The sequence below is a fragment of the Mustela erminea genome, chromosome 6 (genome assembly GCF_009829155.1).
Source record: "Mustela erminea isolate mMusErm1 chromosome 6, mMusErm1.Pri, whole genome shotgun sequence".
NCBI lineage: Eukaryota > Metazoa > Chordata > Mammalia > Carnivora > Mustelidae > Mustela > Mustela erminea.
The window spans coordinates 10,055,853-10,083,223 of record NC_045619.1 but is presented as its reverse complement, the minus strand read 5'-3'; the positions used below and the strand labels follow the sequence as shown (position 1 = coordinate 10,083,223).

Here is a 27,371-nt window from a genome sequence, read left to right as displayed (position 1 = left end):
GCTGGGTGGGGCGCCAGGCCCCCGCTCCCGGCGGTGGCGGCGGCGGCGGTGGCAGCGGGCGGGGACCGAAGCCAGCGGGACGCCCGCACCCGCGCCCGCGGCCGGCCCACATCGAGGGGGGCGGGCGGCGGTGAGTAGGCGGCGGCCGGGCCGGGCCGGGCCGCGCGGGCGGCGGCTGCTCGGGCAGGTCCGGGCAGGGCCGGGCCGGGAGCTGCGAGCCCAGCCCGGACCCCGCGCCGGAGCCGGAGCGCGGACACCGAGGCCGCGGCCCCGCCTCCTCCCCGCCCTGCGCCCGCCGCCCGCGGGTCGGCGCCTACAGCTCGGAGCGGCGCAGGAGTCGGAGCTGGAGCCACCGCCGGAAACCGGACGGAGCCGGGTCCGGGGGTGAAGCCCGATCCCGGCGGCGCCCAGAGCCGGTCCCGAGCCCCGCGCGGCTCATGGCGGGGCCGCGGGGCGCGCTGCTGGCCTGGTGCCGCCGCCAGTGCGAGGGCTACCGCGGCGTGGACATCCGCGACCTGAGCAGCTCCTTCCGGGACGGCCTGGCCTTCTGCGCCATCCTGCACCGGCACCGGCCGGACCTGCTGTGAGTGTCGGGGGTGGGGGAGAAGAGGGTGGAGATCGGGCGAGCCGGGGCGCCGGGGGGCGCGGGCCAAAGCTGGGGACCCCCGCCCCCCTCAGTGACGCGGAGCCCGGGCTGTGGGAGGCGCCGCCCCCCGGAGACCGAGACGCCCACCCTGAGGACGGGCCCTCAACGACTCGCTTGGGTCACCGAGCACCCGTCCCCCGGGGGACCCCTCCCCCACGAGGCCCCGCCCCTGCCCACTGGGACACTGAACCTGCCCCCCATACTGGTCCTTGCACCGAGGGCCCTGGCCCCGCCCACAGGGCGCCGATTTCCGCCAAAGGGACACCTAGCCCTCCTTGGGGACCGTGGGCCTTTCCCGCACGACGGTGCTCTCAAACAGGCGCACTGAGCAGCCTCCTCCTCGCGAGGCATTGAGGCCCGTCCCTCTGTGTGCGTGTGGGGGGGTCCTCTTGCTGACTTCTCTGATTCCCCCATGTGGACTTGTCTGCAGGGCGCTAGCATGGTGCCTGACACAGAGGAGATCCTAGGTTAATGGTTGGATGAATGGATAGACAAGCCCTGCCTACCTCTCACCCCAGTTAGGATACGAATCTGCCCCCCAAATGTGTGCCCCACAGCCCTGAGGTCCTCAGTGGGCCACGGAGACTGAGTGAAGGGTCCCAAGGTCTGACTGACAGCCAGAGCCCCCCCCCCCCCCCCCCCCCCCCCCCGCCCCGTGTCTCACTGTGTGAAATGGGCCCTTCTCACCCCCAGCTACAGCTACCCAAACAAGTTCTCTTGGAAAATTTTATTCAGACCCCAGAGCAGTGGACTTGGGGCTTCTCTCTCAGCTCCCCCGCCGTGGGCTCTGGAACCTCTCACTCGTTCACTCATTCATCCAACACAGACTGAAAATTAAGCGGGGGCCCACCATTCCTTGGGTGCCTGTCTCATTTGCAACTTGAGACTCAGAGACCTGGTCCTTGCCTCTCTTGCCAACAGTGCCCCCGACAGGGCTCCCCAAGCCTGGCTGGGTCTGCGGTCTTTGGGGGTCTGTACTGTGTGCTAGCATGTCTGGGTGCTGGGGCGGGCTCTGTGTGGGGCCGTGGAGGAGAGGGTTTTGGAGGATGTGGCTGCAGAAGAGAAGGGGATGAGGTGGAGACATTCCCTGGGCTTCCACCTGCTGTGGGGCAGGTCACCGGCACGGGATGGGGATAGGACAGCCCCGGAGTGGGAGATGGAAGAATGGAGAAGGGTGCCCAGGTTGGACCCCTGCTTTGGAGCAGAGGGCTCAAGGGGTGTTCTGTTTCGCCTGGGGAAGCAGGCAGTGAGGCAGGAGGCCGGAGGCAGGGGACAGGGCCAGTGTTTGAAGGGACCTCCGTGTCCAGCTAAGGGGATCAGTGGGCCTGAGCTCGCCAGGCTGTTTGGCTTCGTTCAGCTCCTTCGTGTTCTAGATGTGCGACCTGGGGTCAGTCACTGGGCCCCTGCAGACATCAGTTTCCTCAGCTGGTCAGTGGGGTTAATAATAGGATCTAGGCCACAGAACTGTTGTGAGGGTTATATGAGGCAACGAGCATTCAATTAACCTGAGTTACTGTAAGTTGTGTGATTAGACAGTCGGGTGTGATGAGTGTATGTTAGCCCTTTCTTTATTCAGCAGTATTTACAGAGTGGCTGCTGTGTGCTGGGCCTGGCACCGTAATGGAGAGAGCAGGAGCCGGGTGCTGCTGGAGGAAAGGGTGGTCCCGCGGCTGGAGGGGGCCACCTGAGCCGAGCCCTGGGAGGGAGCACTGCTGGGGCCCATGGCTCAGGGCAGGGAGGACTGGGAGAGGCCGATGGCCCGGAGCTACTAGCCCATTGTACAGAAGACAGACTGAGGCCCAGCTGCCACAGGAGGCATAGGGAGGCTCTCTATGAGGGCGGGGACAGCGGCAAGAATCATCTGAAGAAGTTCAAGCTGTTGGAGTTGGGGCCTCACCTCTGCTGGAGGGGTGGGGTTTGCCAAGCTGGAGGGCCTGGTTCATTGTTTGCTGGCCCTCCCACCCCCAATCCAGGCCTGTTTAAGCTCCCTTGAGGGCAGCGACCATATGGGTTTCATTTTTGTGTACTTCATCTCCCCCAGGGCCAAATAGAACTTCCCCGGCTTTTGAAAACTCTCAGAAAATATCTGTGTTACCAAAGCCCAGATGTCCATTAGGGACAGGGATGGGGGAGGGGAAGAAGCTGCAGGAAAAACCAGTGTCTCTGGGGTTTTTGCAGTTTTCACACTGTTTCTGGAATTTATTCATTCAATCAACATTTGTTGAGCACTTACTAAGTACCAGGAATTACATAGGGTGTTGGGGGCACTGGCGAACAAAACGTGACACCCAGCCTTCCAGAACACTGCCGGGGAGACTGAAATTATCTGCTGAGAGAAGTTGCCTTTGTCTCCTTTGGTCTCCAAACTAGCCTTTGTTGGGGCTGGGCTTGTGTCCCCTCATCTGTTCACAGTGTCACAGACCAGGAAGCTGAGGTTTAGAGACTAAATAACTTGCCTGTGGTCACACTCTTGGGCAGTGGCAAAGCGAGAGGGCTTAGGGTCCCAGCTTCGGGTGAGGTAGGGGCGGGGGTGGTGGTGGGGGGTGTGTGTGGATGGGGAGGGAAGCAGCTTGGCCAGAGGTGGCAAAAGGGCTCATACTTAGTCAGCTCCTCTGTCCCAGTCCATCCGGCCTTGGGGCACCTCCCTCTAGGGTTCTCAGGCTACCGTTTCCTGCTTCTGCCCACCGTTCCTACCTGGACCATTCCTGGATCAGTGTGGGGGCAGGAGGAGGGCAGCGAGGCCTGCCCTTCCCCAAGCCCAGACTCAACCAGCCCTCCCCACCAACCTGGCGGTGGGTGCTAGAGCTCCTCCGCTCTAGATGGGAAGATGAAGGCAGAGAAGGCTGCCGGCCTGTCTAAGGTCGCACAGCCAGGCCTGGAAGAGCAGAGGCTGAGACCCTGACCTTGGACTCCGTGTTGCCTGCTCAGGCCTCTGGGCCCGCCAACGATGTGGGAGGGTCAAGGCTTCAGTTTGCAGCCATAGAAGGGCAAGGCGTTGGCTGGGTGCACCCAGGAGGCTGCCAAGCCAGAAAGCTACCTTCAGGCACTTGAGCAGCCTGTAGCACTGGGGTGGGGGGAAGGGGGTAGGGGACTAGGGGTGAGGATAGGGGGTTAGGGGATGGGGGGGTTCGCGGTAAATAGAGCCAGCAGGGGGGCCAGCTATCTCTGGCTGGGGTTCCCCGCGGCTGGCTCTGCTGCCTCTCACCTGTCCCAGCTTAGACACTGGGAAACCCTTTAGTGCTCCCCCAAGGAAAGCGGGCCCCAGGAGCAGCCGAGCCGGTCGGCCAGAGGGTTAGTGTCCGTAGTTCTAGAATATGGGTTTCAAACTTGTTCTTCTGTTCTTAGCCCCATTAAACAACATTCGTCTCTGTGCTGGGTTGGGGATTGGGCAAATCGGTAACCCAGCTTCTCTGGGTTTCTGATATGCACTGGAAGAGCCAGAAATGCGGATTCTCAGGGCTAAGTGTCTTCCCCTGTCTGGGTCTCAGTGTCCCCATCTGTGAAATGGGGTCAGTACCTCCCAGGAGAGTTGCCATGAGAACAGACTCCCGGCAGGAGCTCAGCACAGTGTCCAGTGTGAGGTCAGCAATCCGGGGACGTCCCTGTCATTACAAACCTTAGTCCTGGTCTCAGTCTTGTCTGCTGCTGACTCAGGACCTGGCTTTCTGGCCCCTGGAGAGAAGGGATCTTAAACTTGAAAGCTTGGACTTGAGTCCCACCCCTTCAGAGTGATTTCGAGCCTCTACGAGGATGCCTCAGGGGGCCCTGAGCTCATGCTCCTTCCTGCACCTGGCAGACCCGGCTTGTTGCCTCAGTTTCCTCGTGGGCCGTCCACAGACCCCTCCCCCAAGCCTGCTGAGGCCCACGCAGGCTGGGATGAGGTCAGCTCCTTTCCTCCCAGACTCCACACCCCTGCCCACACCTCCTCAGTGTTCCTCCCTCCCTTTACCTCTTGCAGAGATTTTGACTCGCTTTCCAAGGACAATGTCTTCGAGAATAACCGTTTGGTGAGTCCCCAGACAGAGGGAAGCATTGGAGGCTGTGAGTGCGTGTTGGGCGGGGCGAGGGGGCAGGGGTGTTGCAGAGTAGGAGCTGAGGCCAGAAGCTGCTTTGCACTGGGGCCTTGGCTGCCCCTCTCCCCACCCTCCTCTTCCGTCTGGCCCCTTTGTGCCTGGAACACCAGCCCACCCCTTCCCCGGAGTCACCCTGTGGCGCCAGAGCTGAGGGGAGCCCCTAGTCCTGGACCCTTTATCCCACTGCTGGAAGCTGGGCCTCTGCTAAGGGCCACTCACCCTAACCCTGCCTCCTCCTCTTCTTCCTGTTCTGACTGTTTTTGCACCCATTCCTGCACCTTCCCCACCCCTGCACCTGCTCCCCTTGCCCACCCCTGCCTCTACCCCCCCCAACCTTTCCCCACCCCAACTCCTACCCTTGCCCGCCCCCCACCCCTACACCTGCCCTCACCCCAGGCCTTTGAAGTGGCCGAGAAGGAGTTGGGGATCCCCGCTCTCCTGGACCCCAGTGACATGGTCTCCATGAGTGTCCCCGACTGCCTCAGCATCATGACCTACGTGTCCCAGTATTACCACCACTTCGCCAGCCCTGGCCAAGGTGAGAGGGGGCAGAGCTGTTCTGGGAGGCCGGCACTGGGGGTGGGGCTGGGAGGTGCCTGGCTGTGTTCTGAGCTCCTCAGCCCAGGAGGCAGCATGGCCTTTATTCACTGGATCATTCATTTAGTCCTCATAATACATAGCGAGGAAGACAGCACTGTGCTGGGCCCCCGGGGGTGCAGCTGGGGGCCTTCGCTGCGTTTGTGCCACCCACAGTCTTACTGGCACAAAGCCCAAAACCCATCACTGAAGGAAATACAGGTGGGGAGACAAAGCGGGCAAGTTCCCCTCTCTGGCGCCCACCCCCTCACTTCCTGTGTACAGACACTTCCCTGGGGCTTTTCCCCCAAAGCCAGCGAGTGGCCCTGTGGGGCTGTGGTGCAGCGGTCTTCCCCAGAAATGACCTTCAAGGTCTGAGAACTGAGAGGCTGGGGAGCGGGCGGAGGCATTGAGGGAGCCACAGGGCGCTTCTCTGCTCTGAGTCGGGTCACTGGGTGGCTCCTGAGCTTCCCGCCTGGGGCATCCTTCTGCAGGAATCTCTTGGGGATCTCCTTCTGCAGAGAAGAAATGGGTCCAGAGGGGAAGCAAGAAGGTCAAGGTCATGCCACAGGAAAGCTGAATGGTGGGGCCAGAATCCAGGTGTCCTGACACCTGTGCTGGGTCCCTGGGGGCCTTACCCCTACCCTGTCCCTTTTCGGTCCTCCCTCCTGCCTTGGCTCTACCTGTGGACAGTCTCCGCCTGTCTCTTTAAGAAAAAGTGTTCTACAAAGTCATTTTTTTCTTATTAAGGGCAAAACATGCTTACTATAGAACATGTAGAACATAGCAAAGAGCATAAAAATTAAGATAATCTGTTACTTGACCCCCCCCCGTGATACAGGTCAGTATTATAGTTGAACAAATAACATTATATGTGTGTGTGTTTTTTTTTTTTAAAGATTTTACTAATTTATTTGTCAGAGAGAGAGAGAACAAGCAGAGGAAGGAGCAGAGGGAGATGAGGAAGCAGACTCCCCACTGAGCAGGGAGCTCCATGCAGGACTCGATCCCAGGACCCTGGGATCGTGACCTGAGCTGAAAGCAGACACTTAACGGACTGAGCCACCTAGGCATCCCACATTATGAGTGTTTTTTTTTTTTTTTTTTTAAGATTTTATTTATTTCACACAGAGAGCACAAGTAGGCAGAACAGCAGGCAGAGGGAGAGGGAGAAGCAGGCTCTTCACTGAGCAGGGAGCCCGATGCGGGGCTCAATCCCAGGACCTTGGGACCATGACCCAAGCCAAAGGCAGCCAATTAACTGACTGAGCCACCCAGGCGCCCCACACATTATGTGTTCTAACAGAAAACAAAAATGAAAGTATTTCCCATCCGCTGATTCTTTGGTGAGAGGCAATAAGGTGGAAATTAAGAGCATAGGCTGCTGTTGACTGTCTGGGTAACAGTGGGCCACCGTGGTCACCTGTCTGCCTCAGTTTCTCCTTTGTGATGCAGTGAAGAACAGTGCCCACCTCTTAGGGTTGATGTGAGGCATGAGCGAGGAAATGTGAACCTGTGTCTGGCCCTTACTTAGGACTCAAGGTTAACATTATTATGACTTCTTTATTTCATTGGTTAGAGTGTAGCTTGCTTACCTAGAATCATGGTTCAGTCTTACCTTCAGGAGGGTTGCTTGTCTCCAAACCCTGATGTCTTCCAACTAAGCTCTTTTCTGGAGGCCCACCCTTCTGGGGGCCTGTGAGGTGGGAGGGTTGGGGAGGGGCCCCCACAGTACTGTTGATGGTGCCCGCTCTGTTCCTGGGTTCTTGCGGGGCACCCTGGGATGAGGGTGGCCCTGGTGGGCCCAGCTTTCCTAGCCGTGCTGGGGAGGAGGGAGCACCCCCTGGGCTTGCGGGGGTTCTTATTGATAAAGGTACAGTCTGTGCTTCTCATACAACTTGGCTTCTAAATACGAACCGTTTGTATTCTGCCTGCTGTTCCGCCAAAGGAAACAGCAGCAGTGCGTTCCCACCCCGGAGGCAGAGCTGGCTGTTAGACTCCCCCAGATGGTCCTGTTCTGTGCTTTCTGGGCCACTAGAAGGATTTCAAGGGCAATTTAAACCAGACTTGAGTTTCCCTGGACCGGGTGGCTCTGAAGCCTGACCCTGGCTAAGACACAGCACCGTGCTGTGTTCGCTTGCGCCAGGCTCCATGGTGCCCATGACCCTGGGCCCAGCAGCTGATCCTGCCCTCCAGGAGCCACATCATGGTCTGGAACCAGAGTGAGTGAAGGACGCCCAGCGGCTGTGTGAAATCGGCAGTCACAGGGGCAGGGCTACTGTTACCTGGATAAAGTCCAGCTTTTGTTTTTTGTTTTTGTTTTTGTTTTGGGTAGGCTAAGTGCCCAAGCTGGGGCCCAGCGTGGGGCCTGAACTCACAGCCCTGAGATCACAGCCTGAGCTGAGATCAAGAGTTGGGCGCTTACCACCCCCCAAGTCCAGCTTCTTAGTGGGGCCCCTGAGGGTCTCTCCCCACTTAACCTTGAGCTACTCACTGCCCCAGCTGTAGGCATACTGAATTTTTTGTGTTTTGAATATATCGCATTCCTTCTCCACTCAGCCTTTCTCCCTGGTGATCCTCCAACCCCACACTCTATTTTCTGCTCCACGTCTTCCACTCACAAACATTCTTTCCTACCCATCCTCTAATCTTCACATTTTGCCTCCTCTATGCAGCCTGGCCTGATTTACCCCAGGTGTTCTGGTGGCCTCCTGCCCTGTGGTGAACACAGGTCATAGGTGTTCATATGACAGGTCATATGACAGGTGACTCTGGTCATAATATTTGGATCACTCCTCCCTTTTCCCCTGCAGACCATCTGTGTCCGGTTCCCAGCTACATAACCCCGGCACCTGGTCCTTACTCATTTAACAAATATTTATTGAGCCTCTACCATGTGCCAGGAACTGTGCTAGGTGCTGGGGAGAGAGCCGAGAATAGGAGGGAGAAAGCGAGCGAGCACAGATGAAGAGGTAGTATAGTTTCAAAGGAGTCCAGTGAAGGAGACAAAACAATGGTGTAAAAAGCAGCGGGAAGGTGAAGTGGCTGTTCCAGGTGAGTGGTCACGGAGGACCTCTCTGAGGAGGTGACATTTGAGCTAAACCTTGAATGAGGAGAAGAAGGAGGCCATTTGAAGATCTGGGAAGGAATGTTCCAGGCCAGGGCTAGCAGGGGGCCCGTGTGCTTCAGGGGACTGAGCAGAAAGGAGGGGATGAGGACAGAGGGATGGTGGGGAGTGGTCCTTGATGACCAGGTCGTGAGCTTCCAAAATTTCTGGCTATGACTCATGGCACACATTCCCATCAGAGGCCAAGTTCATGCACACGTGTGTCCCTGAAACAAGTTTCAGGAAACGATTCTTCCCCTTACAACATGTGACACACGCAGGGGTGCCTGGTTGGCTCAGTAGGTAGAGCGTGCGACACTTGGGGTCGTGAGTTCAAGCCCCACGTTGGGCGGAGGGCTTCCTTAAAAAAAAAGACAACACAACCCCTTGTGATGCGTGAAGATATTTTCTCTTTCACCTTTTAAATGTGTTGCTTGTAACCACTAAATGGATTTCAGGGTCCACTAACTAGTTTGGTAAATGATATTTTAGACGACAGTAGGGAACTTGGATTTTATTCCTAAAATCATCGAACAGTAATATTGGGGTCTATGGCTTTCTGGATTTTCATTTTTTAGTTTGATCACTGGGGACACAGGAGGTGATGCGTGAATATTTGCTGAAGTAATAAGGGAGCGAGTGGGGTCTCCGAGGGAGCTCGTGGGCTGGGGTGGCTGAGTTTCTTCTGCTCTGAGGGAGAGCAGCCACACCAGCCTGTTTTCCCGAACCTTCCGGCCAGCACCGCGCGGTTTCTCGCTTTTCCTTCCCTCCCGTCCCCTTACGCTGGTGGGAAGGAAGCTGCTGGTCCTGCCACATGCTGGGTACCTCCTGCCATGACTGTACTGTTGGCCTCAGCCTTTCCATCACTCCTGTGTGGCTGGACTCACGGCCCTACTTTATGGAGGTTCGGGGAGGTTAAGCAGCCTGCCCTTGGCGCTTGGCTTGGAAGGGGAGGTGTCTTCTGCCCTGTGAGGAGCGGGGAGCCAGCTCTGGTCCTGGCTGTTGAGTGCTCTCCCCAAAAGCCATAGCTGTGGAGTTCAAGTGGTAGGCCGGCTGGGGGCCTTCTGGGCCCCGGGGGTCTCCACCTTTCTTAGGGTCTCTTTCCTGTTTCTTGGCAGCTGGTGTCTCATCACCTGGAAAGGCCCAGGCACCCTCCTCCCCGCCCTCCGAAGCACCTACTCCAGCAGAACCAGGAGACAGGGCTCAGGTAGGCAGGTGCCCAGGGGCTGCGGGGACAGGCTGTGTGGGTACCCTTGCAGTGTTCATTCTAGGTCCTTTCCCCTTGGCTTCGGAAGTAGAGCCTCAGTGCAGTGGCAAGGGTGGCTGAGGGGACGTGGGCCAGATTCCGGCCCCATTCTGTGGGCAGGGGGCTCCATTCTTTTCTCTGGGGCTTGGGGCGAGATCAAGAGCTTCCAGGCCTGGGAAGGGGGGCATTGGACAGTCTGTCGCATTGACTTTGTCACCCTGGCCTTGACTTGACTGGATTTACACATGGAATGTAGCAAATATTCCCCTTGATTCCTGTGCACACAGAGCTTTCAGCTTCCCAGCATGATTCTGTTCTGTCCTCTCAACAACCCTGGGAGGTGGGCGGTAGGAGTCCTGAGAGAGAGATGAGAATCCCGAGGGTCATTTGTCCAAGGCCAGTGCCCCGCCCCAAGATGCTGAGAGGACAGACTCCAGCCCTTCATATCGGGGTAGCACGTCGCAGGGCGCAGAGGGCTTTTCCCACCTGCTCCCCCGCTTGTCCTTGCTGGAGGAGCTCCTGAGGGCCGGGGATCCTGGCCGGTGTGGGTGCCCAGTGACGTGGGGCTGACACAGGCAGGGGTCAGAGGAGTTCATCGGCAGGTGGGAACCTAAGGTCCAGAGATGTGAGCAGCTTGCTCTGGGTCACAGAGCTTGGAAGTGGAGGGCCTGGGATTTAAACCCACCGCAGCTCTAGGAGGGGAGGCAGAGAAGGCAGATGAGGTGGGCGTAAAAGGAGGTCACCCGTCAGGGGCGGGCGACCTGCAGGGATGGCAGAGGGGCAGGGAGGTTAGACAGCCAGGAGCCGTCTCTGGCAGAGAGGGCCCCAGAAACTGGAAGTCAGGACTTTTGTTTCCATTCTGACTCAGTGACCTTGAGCAAGTCTTTCCCCTTTGCTCTGGGCTTCAGTTTCCTCATCCGCAAAGTGGCGACCCCGTCCCTTCCTCTGCTGCCCTGGGGCTCTGATGACGTGCATTAGCACCGTGGAGCTCGTGTGCACTCGGGGGAGAGTGGGTGCTAGAGGGGGAGGGGGCTGTTCTAGAGCAGGGAGCTTGGTGAGCACAGCCCCACGCCCCTCTGCTCACCCCGTTCCCTGCAGGGCGAGGAGCTGTCGTCGGGCAGCCTGTCTGAGCAAGGTGCCCAGCGGACCCCCAGCAGCACATGCGCCGCCTGCCAGCAGCATGTGCACCTGGTCCAGCGCTCCCTGGTCGAGGGCAAGCTCTACCACCGCCACTGTTTCCGGTGAGTGGCTGTGGGAGCAGGGTGGGGAGGATGGGGGGCGAACCCCACCTAACACCCTATTACCAAGGAAGGGAGCTTCTGTGGACTCAGCATCACAGTCTGCCAGGCACACTACGGGGCCCTTCCTTCCAGAGTATCGTGCTTATCAACCCATTTTACTGATGAGCCAACTGAGGCTTAGTGAGGGGAGAAGCCTCGTCAGTCGTGGGATCAGAGGAGCTGAGCTCAGGGGTTCTGCCTCCTGCCCCAAGCTCTCTGAGGCGAATGACCTCATGAGATTAAGGAGCTGCTTTAGAAGCCCTTGAAAATAGAAAGGATTTTTTAAAAAAATTAAAATAACAGCTTGCTTTCCATGTGTAGCTCCCAGAAGAAGCCAGGTTTAAAGAAAATGGAATGAGAGACAGGGAAAAGACAAATAACTTAGAACATGTCTGAAAACATTTTTTTTTAAAGATTTTATTTATTTATTTGACAGACGGAGATCACAAGTAGGCAGAGAAGCAGGTGGGGGTGGGTGGGTAAGCAGGCTCCCCGCTGAGCAGAGAGCCCTATGCGGGGCTTGATCCCAGGACCCTGGGATCACGACCTGAGCTGAAGGCAGAGGCTTTAACCCACTGAGCCACCCAGGCGCCCCTGAAAACATTTTTATAAGAGATTTTATTTCTTTGAGAGAGAGAGCGTGAGCAAGAGAGAGTGTGAGAGAGGCAGGAGCAGGAGCAGGGGGCGGTGACAGGGAGGAGATGCAGGTTCCCCACTGAGCAGGGAGCCCCGTGCAGGGATCCCGGGATCATGACCTGAGCCGAAAGCAGACACTTAACTGACTAATGTGCCCCTGAAAACATTTTATGTGTTGCGAAAAAGCAATCAGAAAATAAATAGTTGGGGCACCTGGGTGGCTCAGTCGTTAAGTGTCTGTCTTCGGCTCAGGTCATGATCCCAGGGTCCTGGGATCAAGCCCCGCATCGGGCTCCCTGCTCTGTGGGAAGCCTGCTTCTCCCTCTCCCACTCCCCCTGCTTGTGCTCCCTTTCTCGCTGTGTCTCTCTCTGTCAAATAAATAAATAAAATCTTTAAAAAAGAAAAGAAAAGAAATAGTCAAGGGAAGCCAGCAACTGAGTTCCAACATGCATTAGATTGTGGGTTAGTGTGTGTCTCTGTGTCTGTCTGTGTCTCTGTGTGTGTCTGTGGGTGTGGGTGTGAGTGCAGGCCTGGAACCCCAGGGGCACCATTGTACTAACATACTGACATCTGGCCACGAGGACAACATTTTAAGGACTTTTTCCAGGGACCCCCAGTAAAAAAATGCCTTGGACCCTGTGAGCAGTTGTGAATACAGACCGGAATAAGGCCCCATGGAAACAGACACGCAACAGGAATTAGAATTTCCTGGAAAAACAGCATATTCTTTCTTGTGCAAGACATTCTGTTTCATACAAAACAACACCAAAACACCTTGCTTGGTTGACAACCTGAGCTGCCGGTGGCCGACCGCCTCAGCACTGGCTCGTCCCCCCGCGCAGGGGCAAACCTTTGCTTCCTCTTGCAGCACAAACCAGAGGCTGTTTCACAATTTATGTTGCTTGATTGTGATTTTCTTGTTCTGTACTTCTGGCAGTTACATTTGCCTCCTCCTGTGGGAAGGCCCGGGTGCAGGATCTGGGCGGGCAGGTGGGAGGAGGGCGGGCCGGAACATCCGTGACTCCTTGGGGAGGAGGAGCCAGTGTCCCGGGCGCCGTTGAAGCCCCCTCCCCACCTTCTCCCTGGCAGGTGTCGGCAGTGCTCCAGCACCCTGCTCCCTGGGGCTTACAAAAGTGGGCCTGAGGAAGGCACCTTCGTGTGCGTGGAGCACTGTGCCAGGCTGGGCCCCGGGGGGCGGTCAGGGGCCACGTCCGGGCCCCCTCTGCAGCCAAAGCAGCAGCAACTTGCAGAAGAGGTCAAGGATGTGGACGGAGGCGGTGTGGGTCGTAGTGCGCCCGCAGGGGCTGAGGCGGATGTCCCCAAGGCCAGCCCCGAGGCCCGGCCCCAGATCCCCACCAAGCCCCGGCTTCCAAGCAAAGCACAGGAGCTGGGCAGTAGCTCCCCAGCCGGCCGCCCCACGCCTGCCCCGAGGAAGGCCCCGGAGAGCCCAGCCCTGACGCCCCCCACACCCCGGCCCCGGTCCAGCCTGCAGCACGAGAACTTGGCGGAGCAGGGTGGCAGCAACGGCCTAGTAAATGGTGAGCACGGGTCTGAGGTGGGGGGGCACTTGCTGGGGTGCGTCTCGTGTTTAAATGTGTGTGTGGTTGGGAGTATCTGTGTGTCCGTGTTCTCTGAGCCTTGTTCAGTTCCACATACACCGGGGAGGGGGGGCTGCTCTGAGCCCAGGCCCCAGCTGGGCCCTGGGGACAGATTCTGTTCAGGCCTGTTTGTGCCTTCAAGGCCCTGCCAGTCTTAGCAGGGAGACAAGCACAGACAGGGATGTCCATAGAATGTGGAAGTCTGTTAAGACAGGGGAAGCAGAGGCTACTGTGGGTTTCACGGAGGACACTCGGGGGGTCAGGGGAGGCTTTGAGCAGGAGGTGACACTGGGGCTGGGCTGAGTTCAGGCAGTGTTTCCTGTCCATGTTGGGGAAATGTCCAAGGGACACTTGGGTTCCCTTTCTTGGCTGAAATGCCTATGGGGTGTCCGGGTATCCTGGCCTTGCGCACGTGACCATTACCTGTCACCTTTCGTGCTTATCTAATCGCCCCAAGTGCTGGGAGGTACAAGGTGCCGGGGGAGTTCGCCACGGCCACCTACAGTCCCGGCTCTGCCAGGAGGGCACGCCGCGGCTCGCTGGTGCCCGCAGCCGCCCATGAAGAAGGCCTGTCTCACTCTCCTTTCCCATCTAGGAAGGTTGCACGAACCCCCTGTCCCCAAGCCGAGAGGGACACCCAAGCTGTCAGAAAGGTAGGCTGGCTCGGAGAGGATTTCCCGTGATGGAGGCCCTCATGCTGAGCATGGGGGTGCCGCTGGCGTCTGGCGGGTGGGCAAGGCTTCTGTGGTGACTCACCAGCACACCGTCCCAAGGTCGTGCAAAGCTCATTCTGGGTGGGTGACAGCGGGGCTGAGTGCTGTGCCAACATCTCCTTCCCCGAGGCTCCCCTGGGGTCCCCTACTCCTGTGGGGAGTAGTCCTGGTAGAGACAGGGCCCCTGGAGCCCCTTGACCTCTCCCCGCCCCCGCTGCTCTATGACACGGGACACCTAGGCCTCCCTCACGGAGCTGTTGTGAGAACTGGCAGCTGAGTCTAGAAAGACCCCGAAAAGCTCCGTCTGCTGTGTGCCTGGCCCAGGCCCTCCAGCCTGGGACCCTGCGTCCTGCGCGTAGACAGCTGTTTCCAGCTGTTCTGGAGCTGTTCTTCCCCTGTGTGGTCTCTGAGGGGGAGAGTGGGCCCCAGCTGTGGCACTAGTTAATGCTCCATCAGCACTAACCCTTGTGAAGATTCCTGTCCCAGTGAATGGCTATGGTGAGGGGACAGGTGACTTTCTCAGCCTCACACAGAGAGCCCCTGTGCCTCCTTTCCTGGGCCGGGCTGATGGAGGCTGAGGGTTCACTCTCTCTGGGCCTTACGGGGCCCCGCTGGGTTGTGACCGTAACAGTCCACTTTAGCCTTGAGCCCAGACTGACCCCGCTGGACTCGGAGAAATGCGGACAGTTTCTCATCCACTTTCTTTGAAATGGACTTAAAACTATCCAGGGACAGGAAGAGGCTGCCTGCCTCCCCCCCGCCCACCACCAATGGTGTCTGCCTCTTCCCACCTCCCTCCAGGACACCAGCCCCCAGAAAAGACCCCCCATGGATCACACTGGTGCAGGCAGAGCCCAGGAAGAAGCCAGCCCCCCTCCCCCCGAGCAGCAGCCCTGGACCTCCGAGCCGGGAAGGCAGGCGGGTGGTGAATGGCGGCACGGAGGAGAGCCAGGGCCAGGAGGAGCAGAGCCAGGTGACAGCGGGCCCGGAGCCCAAGCCCTACAACCCCTTTGAGGAGGAGGAGGAGGAGGAGGAGTCCCCAGCGGCACCCAGTCCGGCCGCGGGCCCTGCCCTGGCTCACTCGGCGGAGGTCACCCCCAAGTCCCTGCATCCCTGGTACGGCATCACCCCCACCAGCAGCCCCAAGACGAAGAAGCGCCCCGCGCCCCGTGCACCCAGCGCATCCCCGCTCGGTGAGTGCCATCTCCTGGAGCTTTCCTGATGAAGTGCTGGGCTGGGGACGGCTGTGTGGTGGTGGTGGGGGGGTCCTGCCAGGTCAGGTGCTATGTGGGTCCTCTCAGCTAATTCGAGAGCACACCTGCGGGCTGGGTAGCATGCACCTGTCTCGTGGGTGAAGAAGCAGGCCCAGAGAGGGCAGGGGATTTGCCCAAGGCCACGGAGTGCTGGAGTGGTGGAGGCAGGATTCGACAGGACAGGAAGGAGGCCGGGGGCTCCACACTCTGCACTCCCAGCCCTCCGTAGCCCTCCTCACAGTGAGGTGTCGTGAGGATCCAGTGTGTGTCCCACTGCTGAGGGGCTCAGCACTGCCGCGGTTTGCTTCAGGCCTGACTAGTCACTACCCTCCTCTCGCCGGGCACCATGGGCCATGACCTGCCTGTGTGTGACCTTGAGCAGGTCCTTTCCTCTCTTGGCCTTCAGCGTCCCCATCTGGAGGATGGCGGTGGCGGGTCAGCCTCGGGGCGCTGTGCCTCCCTGCACCTAGCATGCCCTCTCATCCAGGCTCTGTGTGCTGCTTTTTTTTTTTAAAGATTTATTTATCTGGGTGCCTGGATGGCTGAGTGGGTCAAGCAACTGTCTTTGGCTCAGGTCAGGGTCCCAGAGTCCTGGGATAGAGTCCCGCATCGGACTCCCAGCTCCACGGGGAGTCTGCTTCTCCCTCTGACCTTCTCCCCTCTCATGCTCTCTCTCACTTTCTCACTCTCAAGTAAATAAAGAAAATCTTAAAAAAAAAAAATTATTTATCTATTTGAGAGAGAGAGACAGGGAAAGAAAGAGAGAGAGAGGTGGGGGGAGGGGCAGAGAGAGAAGCAGCCTCCCTCCTGAGCATGGAGCCGGATGCGGAGCTCGATCCCACCAGCCTGAGATCAGGACCTGAGCTGAGATCAAGAGTCAGACGCTCACTGATTGAGCCACCCAGGCGCCCCTCGTTGTAGGTTTTGTCTGTCACCATCCTGGGGGCTTCTTAGGCCTTAGGGCTGGTCACCTTCCATCATGGCTGGTGTACGGCCGCCTCCAGGACCTCAGCGGGAGCCCCTCGGACAGGGGGTCTGAGAGCGCATGAGAGATGCCTGGGAGCAGGTGCTCAGGTGGCCCCTGCTGGAACCCCCGGGGTCTTGTAGCTACGGCGGGTGGGCAGCAGCGGGATGCCGAGTAACGAGTCCCACAGGGCTGTGTCTGCTCCAGCCCTTCCCGGCCAGCCGAGTGCCTGCCCTCTGAGCCTGCTGCCTCATCTGGAAAACACAGACGGCAAGGCTTCGAAGCATGGTGTCTCCGTCACCCACAGCATCAAAGCGGCATAGGGCGGCGCCCGGCCAGGTCCGGCGGCTGCTTCGAGGCCTTCCAGTTCCTCCCCTGTCCCGCCAGGCCGAGGCCCAGGACGGGCCAGCCCGGACTCTGTGTGTCCTCCCCTCCCCTGCAGCCTCGCCTCCTCCACTGGGTTTGGCATTGGATCAGATCAGACACGGGAGGGGAAGTGGAGGCAGGGAGGGAACCCAGGACTACAGACGTGCCCCGAGGTGGCGCCCCGGGTCCCAAAGTGTGGGGGCTGAAGGCTGATGATTTGGCGGCTGCGGACCTTGGTCCCATCATGCCCTCGCTGTTCTCTGGGCCTCAGCCTGTGGGCACATGGAAACTCCCTACGGAGAGGGGAGGGCGGTAGGTGAGGCTATGCCTCCTTGCGGGGCGCTCACATGCTTACTTGTTCGTTCAGCTCTGCACACCGCCCGCCTGTCACACTCAGAGCCGCCTTCCGCGACCCCGTCGCCGGCCCTCAGCGTGGAGAGCCTGTCCTCTGAGAGCTCCAGCCAGACCCCCTCTGGGGAGCTTCTGGAGCCACCAGCTGTGCCCAAGAGCTCCTCAGAGCCTGCAGTCCATGCCCCCGGCACCCCTGGGACCTCTGCCAGCCTCTCCACCCACTCCTCCCTGTCCTCCTCTGGGGAACTGGTGCAGCCCAGCGCAGACCAGATACCTCAGGCTGGCCCTGGCCTTGCCCCCGGCACGAGGGGCAGCCCGGGTCCCCAGCCCGCCAAGCCCTGCAGTGGCGCGGCCCCCACCCCTCTCTTGCTGGTTGGAGACAAGAGCCCCGTGCCTTCCCCGGGAACCTCGTCCCCGCAGCTCCAAGTAAAGGTGAGTCCTTCCCCTTGCTAAGAGCCGCTGGCCTGTCTGGTCTCAGGGCAGGAATGTCCAGGGTTTTCCGTCTTTGCTGGCGTCTGACTTGGCTGTGTCTTTCTGCCCCTTTGTGGCTCCACTCACTGAGGCACGCACTCATCCGTCCGTCGTCCTTCCCATCGAGTCACCTGTCCACCTGCTTAACCCTTTATATAGTGATGCACCTGGTCACCTGTTTACTTGCCCGTCCCACATACGTGCCCGTCGGGGATCCAGTCCCCCAGCCACCATCCAACTCCACATCCTTCTGTCCACCTCTCTGTTCACGAGGCCTGTTTATGCCAGAGGGCCCCCCCACCCAGGCCTCCTGGCACTCCATCTCCTCTCGGGGGCAGAGGGGACTGGGGTACCCATCTCAAGGAGCTTGTTCTCCAGGTGACCTTTGTGGCTCTTCGTGTCATTGCTTCTCAGTCCCGTGCCAGGAACCGGGGGTCGTCAGGGGTCAGGACACTCCTCTGGGCATCTGGTTCCCAAGGGCCTCTCTTGTAGCCACAGTCCTTTTGGGCCACCTGGTACTGATTGTCCGCATCTGTGCACACTCTGCAGCCCTTGAGGGCCCAGGGCTCGTGCGGCCCAGCTCAGGTGGGGTGGCTGTAGTCTCGGGCTGATGGACCTGACGGGGGATCAGTCTGGGGAGCAGGCTGAGCTATGGGTCTAGCTCCTACCTTTCAGACATCTCCCTTGCCCCGGCCTGGCCTTGCACCCTCCTGTCCAGCTCTGCCACCTGCCTGCTGTGTGACCTTGAGAAGGTCCTGCCCCTTCTGGGGGCCTCAGTCTGCTCTGAGGAGGCCCAGGGTTCCCTGGTGGTGGCAGGTTGGGCAAGAGATCAACTTTGGACACCCTTCCCTCTACCGTCAGGCAGCGCCTTTTATCTTTTTTTTTTTTTTTTTTTTTTTTTTTTAAAGATTTTATTTATTTATTTGACAGAGAGAGATCACAAGTAGATAGAGAGGCAGGCAGAGAGAGAGAGAGAGAGAGGGAAGCAGGCTCCCTGCTGAGCAGAGAGCCCGATGCGGGCCTCGATCCCAGGACCCTGAGATCATGACCTGAGCCGAAGGCAGCGGCTTAACCCACTGAGCCACCCAGGCGCCCAGGCAGCGCCTTTTAAACATCATTTTTCTGTCCTGGGTGTGTGTCCTGGGTGGCTTGACAGAGTCTGTGGTGAAAGGCTGAGAACCCTTGGGGACCTTGGGTGCCTCGGGCTGTTTAATACCCTGCTGGGTCCCCTATGGGTGCTGCCCTTTGGGAACCAGCCTCTGTCTCCCTGCCCTGCCTGGACTCAGGCCCTCGTACTTATGCTTCAGAAACCCCAGGGCAGCCACTGCCAGCCTGAAGGATTCTTTCCATGGGCTGGTGCGGTGTAGGTGAGCAGGGCTCCGCCAGCCTCCCTCACCTGCTTAGGAGAAGGTTGAGTGAACATTCCTGGGAGCACTGCTGGCCTTGAGTGAGACCTTTCCTTGGGGCCCATCACCACATCTCTGTGTCGGACGAGCTGGAAAGTGCCGTTGGAGGACATTTTGCCCGCATGGCGGCGAGGCCCAGTCCCAGGGCTGGGGCTATCTGGCTGTGCTTGCCTCAGAGGGGACGGGGTCTCTGCGGAAAGCTGGACTGAAGCAGGGCTGGGGGGTGGGGCTTGCAGTGCAGGGAAGACAGACGGGAGGGGTGTTTCCTGGACAGGAAGGAAGGAAGCTACTCTTTTCCTCCATCTCCTGGCCAGATGGAAGGTGGGATCCCGCTTTCATACTTCCTGGCAGGGTGACCCAGGCCAGGAGCTTCCTTTCTCTCCCTGAGCCTGAGAGTCCCTGCTTGAGAGCGGGGGTTGTGAGGCCTGAGTGAGCGAGCATAACTGGCTGGCCCTAAACTCCACGTCCTGACCACTGCCTCTGGTACTAGATGGCTGTCCTGGCCCTAGCTTGGGCTCTTAGGAAGTGCATGACCTTGAACCAATTAATTAACCTCTCTGGCCTTGAGTATACTCAGCTATAAAACGGGCATTACAGTACCCATTTTGCAGAGAGCTTGGGAGAACAAGAATGTCTAAAGGGATCCAGTGTAGGACGGGAGGTGGGAGGTCCTTGGAAATGGAGATGTTTGTCGAATGCCCCAGTGGACCAGAGACGGAGTGCTGGGAGGGTCTCTCTCTCTCTCTCTCTCTCTCTGCCTGGGCTGCCTCCTCCCAGGCTCCAGGCCCCAGTCCCATGTAGTCAGGCTGCCCGGGCGGGGGTGGGGGTGTCTCACTGCCCCCTCACCAGACTTATCCTTTGCCATTCTCCCTGCCTTTAGTCTTCTTGCAAGGAGAACCCTTTTAACCGGAAGGCATCACCCACAGCATCCCCAACCACAAAGAAGACCACCAAGGGCTCCAAGCCGGCCAGGCCGCCGGCCCCAGGACACGGTTTCCCGCTCATCAAGCGTAAGGTACTGGCCGGCAGTCCGCAGGCGCTCGGCTGCCTCAGGTGTCCTGTGGGACTCGTGAGAGGATGGGCTTTCTGGGCAGTTGCCCTCCGGGGCTGCAGAGAGGGGCCCTTGGGGGGCCCGAAGGGAGGGTTTAACTTGCAGCCAGCGGGATTTTGAGCAGACTGACATTTCACTGGTTACTAATAATAGTTCAAGCATCAAAGCACTCATATGATACACTTTGAGTTAAACAGATTAGAGTGTTCTCCAGTGATATTGTTTCTGGAATGGCAGAGGAGGGGGAGGGGATGCCACAGGAGGCAGGAGGTTGATCCTCCCTCTGGGTGTGCCTTTCCCAGCTGGGGCCAGGGGCCTGGAGGGGTAGGGGCGCTCTCTACAGTGGCCCTTCCCCGAACCGGGGTCCTGCACCTGGCCCGGCTCGGGTGTGGGAATGGGCAGGCTAGTGCTGGCCCGAAGAATGGCAAAACTCCTGGCAGCGGGCAGGTGGGAGGGATGGGCCGTTCTTCCGGTGACCGGGGCGTTGTCGGGCAGGTCCAGGCCGACCAGTACATCCCTGAGGAGGACATCCACGGAGAGATGGACACGATCGAGCGCCAGCTGGATGCCCTGGAACACCGTGGAGTCCTACTGGAGGAGAAGCTGCGGGGCGGAGTGAACGGTGTGGTGTGGGGAGCTGCTGGGAGGGCCTGGTCGGGGGGGCGAGGCTTGGGGGGGCGGGACCTTCCCTCCACCGGGGGCTCCTTTGAGGGCTGCAAGTCCTGCCAGCCCTGGCCTCAGTGGGCATCTGGCTTCCAGAGGGCCGCGAGGATGACATGCTGGTGGACTGGTTCAAGCTCATCCACGAGAAGCATCTGCTGGTGCGGCGGGAGTCCGAGCTCATCTATGTGTGAGTGCAGACCCCTCGGCCGTCTGCTCCCCCGGAATCCGTGGAGTTCAGCACGGATATCTTTCCTGCCTTCCCTCCTCTGACCGCATAGGGCAGGGAAGCCGTGCGAGGGGCGGGGCGGGGCTTCCTCTGTGGGGCGGGGCTAACACCTGGCTGTACCCACCCTCCAGTTTCAAGCAGCAGAACCTGGAGCAGCGCCAGGCGGACGTAGAGTACGAGCTCCGGTGCCTCCTTAACAAGCCAGGTGAGCGTAGCGCCACGCGCTCCTCTGGCACCTGCCAGGGGCTGTGACATTGACTAGTGGGCCCAGTTCTTACCCTCGCGGCTGGGGAGGAGACAGAACCCCAATGGGGACGCATAGGCCAGCTCTGGGAACAGGGCCCCGCCGCGGGGAGAGGTCCAGAAGGTGCTGTCTGGGTCATAGCAGGTGATAAATAGGCTTGAATGATGGCAGGAGCAGAAACAGCGTGGCCAGTGTGGGGGTGTGGTCTCCTGTGGCATCAGGGATGACAGGCTTGCAGAGAGCGCCAGGCCCAGGACCAGACTGACCTGTTTTGGCTTCTCCCTCTCTTGGAACTTGGGGGTAGATGGGTCCCCAGTGGGGAGAGCCTTCAGGCTCCAGGGCCCCAGGCTGCCCCAAATGAGTGAGTGACAGCAGAGGCACCTCGGGGTTCATGGCTATGAGGCCAGAGCGTGGTCAGACTTTAGCAGTGGTGGGAGAGAAGGTGGAAGGATCCAATGTACAGTGTGGCTCAGAAGGACTCTGGGGGTGCAGGGCGGGATGGGCTCAGAATGGTGGAGCTGCGGCTGGAGGGGTTGGGTGTGGAGTCGTATCATCCCGTGTTCTGCGGGGTTCCACCACAAATGTGTTGGAGGCAGGGGACAGGGTGGGGTTGGGGTAAGGGGGAGCTAGGCAGGTTTCTTAGCCTCACTGAGCCTTAGTGGATTTAGGTGTAAGACAGGGCGAAAGTACCCACCCTGTAGGGAATTCCTGGAACAGGAGATAGAGGATGTGGCAACACCTGGTGCCCCCGAAGGGGCTGGTGGTTGATGGTTATTACGTGACTGAGGTGGGGTCTGTGGCCCTGATGTGTAGTTGAGCCACAGCTGGGGTCTGTGGCCCTGATGTGTAGTTGAGCCACAGCTGGGCAGAGAGACCACAGGAGCCAGGCTTTTGACTACTTCCTCTGCCTGGACAGTGGGTCTCACTGTATCCATTTCACAGATGAGGAAATGGAGAACCAGAGGTTGAGTCTTACCCATTGGTGGTGGCACTGGGCTTCTCATCCCTGCCTCTGACTTGGCCTGTCTCAGCTCACACACCCCCTCCTGCCTGCTGGGACAGTGGCCCTGTCTCTTCACTGACTAGGGAACTTGGGAGGCGGGATAAGACCCAGAGGCAGAAGTGTCTCTGGAAGCCATTCCACTGTCCCCTGTGAGTCATTCCCACATCTGGAGGCCGGGCACGGCCCCCATGCAGAGAGCGCCACAGCGACGCCATGTGGCTGGAGTTGGTGCAGTCCCCTGTACCCCAGGCCAGCCTGGCCCTGGGTTTATTGTGTGGCTTCTCCAGCCTTCTCTGTGATGGCTGCGTGTCCTGGCCTTGTCATCCTGTCCCTGGGGTTGCTTTTGCATGGTGAGGCTGGTTTATAAGGCCCCAGGTCGGTTAGGGACCCATAAGATACCATAAGGGCTGTAGCTTGGGGCTGTCAGGCTACCCAGGATTAAAGGCTGGCTCCACCGTTGCTGTGTGACACTGGCTAAGGCCCTAACTTCCCTGAGCCTCAGTTTCCCCATATAGTATAGGGATAGGACCTCCCCAGGCCCCATATTTGGGAAGTAGCCGAAGGATGTGAATTGGGATGATGACTCCCATGCTGTCCCCAGAACTGTGCTGGGCCACCTGCTCCCGAGCTCTGGCAAGGTGAGGTGTAAGGACATTGGAACAGGACTGGGGGGCTCAAGATAGGGAGGCCTGTGGTGGCAGATGGCGTGGAGGGAAGGCTGGGTGTGGACACCCTTCCCCTGGGAGCCTGTGGGCTGGGTACAAGGGAAACGAGGGTGCACCTGGGTCCTTGGATGGTCCCGTGGGGTGGCTAGGGGTCCTGAGAGGAGGCTGGTGGGGCAGCAGGTATAGGATACGTCAGGGACACCCCCTTGCTGGGCTCACCACCCCCAGGGTCCTGTCTCCTCTAATATGCCTTCCTGTATGGCATTTTATTAAGGTTCCAATATACCTTGGGTTACCTTGTTTCTACTGTGTAAAGACCCCTGGGGTCCCCTATTATCTCCCAAGCTCTGCCCCATCTGGCCAGCCCACCCTTGGAGACTCTCAGCAGGCCTGGCCTGAATCCTGCCTCCTCCAAGAAGCCACCTGGTGAACATTCATTGAATCAATAAATGAATGAGCAGAAGCAGGAGCCTCTTTGGCCACAGCTGGTCTCTGTTCGCAGAACATGTGTCGTGCTCGCCCTCCTGGAGCCCCCTTGAAGAGTTTTTCAGTAGGCAGCCTAGTATCCTCGGTCTCTTAACCTTCATTCCCCTCCAAAACTTGTCACCCCCCCCCCAGGTGGTCCCTTCCTTCGTGTCCTCGCAGGACTCAGCATGAGCTGGTCTGCAGCCACCTAAGCAGTCAGGTGTTGGTCCCTGGCTTCCTGGGAAGGCAGGAGGGTTTCCCCCTCGCTCAGTTCCCCAACTTTTCTCCTCGGGCAGAAAAGGACTGGACGGACGAGGACCGGGGCCGAGAGAAGGTGCTGATGCAGGAGCTCATGGCTCTCATCGAGCAGCGCAATGCCATCGTCAACTGCCTGGACGAGGACCGGCAGAGGTGAGGGAGGGGGAGGGGCTCCCCCACTCTGGGGAGTTGGGGGGTCCTTGCAGGAGGGGCTCAGCGATCCCAGCACACCCTCCCTTAACTTGGGGGAAGGACTCGGGCTGGAAGGGACTGAGAGAATATCCGGTCCTTTCTCCTGGGGGACACCGGGCTTCCCTTTCTCATTTCAGGGAGGAGGAGGAAGATAAGATGTTGGAAGCCATGATCAGGAGGAAAGGTGAGGCCCCTCCTGGCTCTCCGGTCCACCCGAATCTTGGGAGGGCAGCCAGGGCAGAGGGTCAGAGCCGGAGCTCCAGGGATGGTATGTGCAGGCTCTTGGCCTCTTTCTTGAAGAGAGGGCCATGTGTGGCGAGGCAGGCCAGCCTAGAGCCAGGAGTGCTGTGGCCTGGGCTGAGAGAGTGGGCTAGAGGGAGGGCTCGGTGGGCGAGGAACCCTGTGCCAGGGCGGTTGCCTGAAGCCAGGAGTTCCTCCTTGACATCTGCATCTGCTCTTGGAGAAGTTTGTGGGCTAGGAGCACCTGGGTGGCTGAGTCAGTGAAACCTCTGACTCTTGGTTTCAGCTCTGGTTATGATCTCATGGTGGTGGATCGAGCCCTGCGTCTGGCTCTGTGCTTAGCGGGGAGTCTACTTGGGGATTCTCTCCCCCTGCCCTTCCCCCCAACTCTGGGTGCTTGCGCATGCTCGTTCTCTCTCTCGCTCTCAAATAAATAAATCTTTAAAAAAAAAAAAATTTGTGTGCCCAAATAGCCATGCCTACTGGAGACGGTGCCCAGAACAGCTAAAAGAGCACTGGCCTGGGAGTCAGGAGACCTGCTCTCATCTTGGTCCCACCAGGGACTCATGTTGTGGCCATGTGGTTTGGTCTGGACTCTAGTCAGTCTGCTCAGGCCCCTCGTCTGCCGCAGGGGGTTGCTGAGTGTCTAGGGATGGCGCATGGAAGGCTCCTCACCCCGGGCCTGGCCCCCGCAGAGAGCTCAGCTGGCCTTAAGTCCATTCCAAAGGCCCAGAGTTGCCCATAGCTACCTCGTGAAAAGTAGGGGTGAGGCTGATATTTTTGGGGTTCCTTCCAGCTCTGTCAGTGTCCATGTTGTGGCACCCAGAGCTGTGAACAGTGGCTTAGGGAAGCGGGGCCTTTTCACGATAAACCTGTACTGTGCTTCCAAGCTCCAGATGGCTTTCATGGTCGTTTATTTCTGGATCCTTGCCAAAACACTGTCCCCATCCTGCAGGTTCACAAAGCTGAGGTGACATGTCCAAGACCGCAGACGAGATGGAGGAACGGAGCTGGGCCTTCGTCACTGCTCCTGGCCCACCCCGATGTACTCCCCTTCCCACATGCTGAGTGCGCCCCTTTCTCTTCTGCAGAGTTCCAGAAGGAGGCTGAACCCGAGGGCAAGAAGAAGGGGAAGTTCAAGACCATGAAGGTGCTGAAGCTGCTAGGAAACAAGCGGGATACCAAGAGCAAGTCCCCGGGGGACAAGAGCTAACAGCGAGGGCAGCCAGCTGGGACTTTCCCCTTCTCCTGGCACACACAGGAGGAGCTGTGCTCCGCTGCGGGGGGCACCCTGCTTCCCATCAGGATCAGTCCTGGGGAAAGATGGCTCCAGGGGAGGGGGGCCTCTGGGTGACAGCCTCTCCCTCCTCAGGGTCCTCTGGCTGCTCTGGGCCAAAGAATTTTCTTCCCTTTTCTCGGGGCTGCAGGCAGCTGTGGGTCAGCCCTGCTCGGTCTGGTTCTGATGATTCCAGATGCTGGGATGGACCCAAGGAGCAAGGAGGGAGGAGCAGGGGCGTAGCACCCCTGCCTTGCATCCTACCCACCACCACCTGCCAGGACGGGCAGCCCCTGGGTCCCTCTTCCCCTCTGTACCATGTCCAGATGGGATTCTTAGCAGTCAGAGTTCTGACCCGAAGGTCCTTCTACCCATGTGGTCGGCCCGTGGTGGACCTCTGGCCCAGGTCTCCTGCCTTCAGGGCCCTGCTGCTCTTGGCAGGCCAGCAAGCCTGGCTTGGCCGCACCGGCTTCTTCCCACCCCAGCCCTGGCTCCGAGTCCCTATTTTCCTTTCCAGTGCAGGTGGCCCCGAGTCTGTTTCTCCTCACTCAGGAGCTCTATTTATGAAGTCTAATTAAGTTTGAGCTTGTTACTCTGTCCTCAGACACGAATGGGCCTGATGGACAAATTCTTCCCTCTGTCCCTCAGACCTCTAGCAGGTGCTTCTCTCATCTCCCCTCGGTCCATGGGAAACCTCGCCTCCCAGGAATTGGAGCAGGGTGGGTGCCCCGGAGCTGAGTCCCCAGAGAGGGCCTCTGGGTGACAGGCCCCAGTGGCAGTTCTGGTCCCCAAGCATTAGCGGAGGGAGCTGTGTGCTTCACGGAACACATGGTAGTCTGACTCCTCCTTCAGACTTGCCCGGCTGCCCCGGGCTGATCTTGGGTGTCTTCCTGGGTGCGGTCATCACCTTTCTGTCTCCTCACACCTGACTGTTGTCCGTTCTCTCCCGACTTGTTCCCCCAAAGGACTGATGGCCACTCACCGCACCGTGATGGCCATGGGAGAGGAGGAGCCGATGGGGACAACGGGCTTGTGTCCAGCAGCCCTCAGTCAAAGCACTGTTGCTATAAGCTATCTCTGGGGCTCTCTGGGGCGCTCTAGGGCCCCCTCCCTCAGCACACCTCTGGGGAAAGTACGGACTGTATTAACTCCTGAGGATTCTCCTCACCAACAATAAATGGAGACAACCTCAGTTGCCAGTGCCCCCGAGCCTTGGGCACTTTGCCCTTAGCTGGCTCTGCCTTCTTCCCTGCCTCCGCCATGTCCCGTGGTCAGGCATCTCTGGTCGCCTAAGAGGGGCAAGTGGGGTATCCACAGCCGGGGACCTTGGCCCCCAGGGCCTGGTGGTGGGCAGGACTCTTCCTCTGCCGGGAGTGGTGTCTCCTGTGCCTGCACAGCCCCTGGGGTCTCCTTCCAAACATGCCTGTTGGTCAGAAGCTGGTCACCAACTGCAAAGACTTTTAGGGGCCTGGTGGGTCACATACCTGACGAGGCTGTGTGTAACCCAAGGGGTGGCTCTGTCAGGCTGTCTTGGTGGCTGAGACTCAGGTAGTGGGGACTGAGGTGAACGAGGTTGTTTGTCCCAGCTCTTAAGGGGCAATTTCTTCCTTCCTTAAGTCAACCATAGCCTGTGGGAATGTGGGCTCAGTGTGGCCAGACCTTTCCATTTTTCAAAAGAAGCTGGAAATCCAGATTGTGTGTGTGTGTGATTTGTAAATATTGGCAACTAGTCTGCATTTAAATCAAGGGTAGGCTGTGTTGTCACGGGTGGGCCAAAGGTGTCCTGGGGTTCTCCAGTTTGCTGTTTTGGGGCTACGTGAGGGGGCCTTTGGGGTGGAGGACAGCTGTCCTTATCATGGTATACCCTCTGTGCTCAGGTTCTGGAGGGTACGTGGACACAGGCTTCCCACAGAAATGTTCCAGAGCCAGCCCTTCCTTGAGCTCCCCCTTCCGCTAACCTGTCTGAGGCTGTGGAGCCATCTTTGTTCGGCCACCGGAAACTTGGGTCATGTGGCCTGTAGGATTATACGAATCCCTCCAGGTGGAAGTGTTGGTTGAATTTTCCAAACTGTTTTGATGTATGGGGACAGGAAAGTGACAAGAGTCCTGGAGAGTGCAGGGCTTGTGGTTGTCAGAAGACGTGAGGACTTTGTGTGGTTGGTGGTGCCTCCAAAGGCTTCTGAGGCAGGGCATCACCCTTGAGCCGTGGGAGCTGAGGCCATGGTCCTACTCGGGCTCCCAGTGCACAGGCTGGAATCAAAGCTCCCAAGCCAGGCTCCTTTGGTCTAGCTCTCGCCTACCCTTGTGTTTCTGTGGGCTGTGGGGTTCGTGGAAAACCCGAGAACTGACATCTTATCCTGAATGACCTCGGTGACAGTGTCTTGGGGAGCCTTAGGCTTCAC

At 58.9% G+C, this 27,371-nt stretch overlaps 1 protein-coding gene across 2 annotated transcripts; it reads left to right on the top strand.

The window, feature by feature from the left end:
* On the top strand, positions 1 to 26,660 carry MICALL1 (MICAL like 1). 2 transcript variants are annotated; one of them, XM_032346316.1, is made up of 16 exons: positions 10 to 583; positions 4,605 to 4,653; positions 5,116 to 5,257; positions 9,520 to 9,608; positions 10,746 to 10,888; positions 12,654 to 13,102; positions 13,758 to 13,815; positions 14,677 to 15,068; positions 16,826 to 17,241; positions 19,567 to 19,701; positions 20,233 to 20,359; positions 20,497 to 20,587; positions 20,758 to 20,831; positions 23,300 to 23,414; positions 23,591 to 23,637; positions 24,785 to 26,660. In XM_032346316.1, the coding sequence occupies exons 1-16, from the start codon at positions 438 to 440 to the stop codon at positions 24,904 to 24,906; spliced, it is 2,595 nt and encodes an 864-aa protein (XP_032202207.1). In that variant the 5' UTR covers positions 10 to 437; the 3' UTR covers positions 24,907 to 26,660. The 2 variants fall into 2 exon arrangements, with proteins under 2 accessions (XP_032202208.1, XP_032202207.1); XM_032346317.1 differs by lacking the exons at positions 20,233 to 20,359; positions 20,497 to 20,587; positions 20,758 to 20,831; ... (1 more) ...; positions 23,591 to 23,637; positions 24,785 to 26,660 and adding an exon at positions 19,823 to 20,208 and having other exon boundaries at positions 1 to 583; positions 19,567 to 19,743.
* The last annotated feature ends 711 nt before the right edge of the window (positions 26,661 to 27,371 follow it).

What these genes read in the sequence shown, in the direction of transcription:
- MICALL1 (XM_032346316.1), top strand. Translation starts at nt 438, where the DNA reads ATGGCGGGGCCGCGGGGCGCGCTGCTGGCCTGGTGCCGCCGCCAGTGC. An exon ending in CAGCAACGGCCTAGTAAATG is followed by an intron (nt 13,103 to 13,757) that starts GTGAGCACGGGT and finishes TTTCCCATCTAG; the next exon opens with GAAGGTTGCACGAACCCCCT. An exon ending in CTGGACGAGGACCGGCAGAG is followed by an intron (nt 23,415 to 23,590) that starts GTGAGGGAGGGG and finishes TTCTCATTTCAG; the next exon opens with GGAGGAGGAGGAAGATAAGA.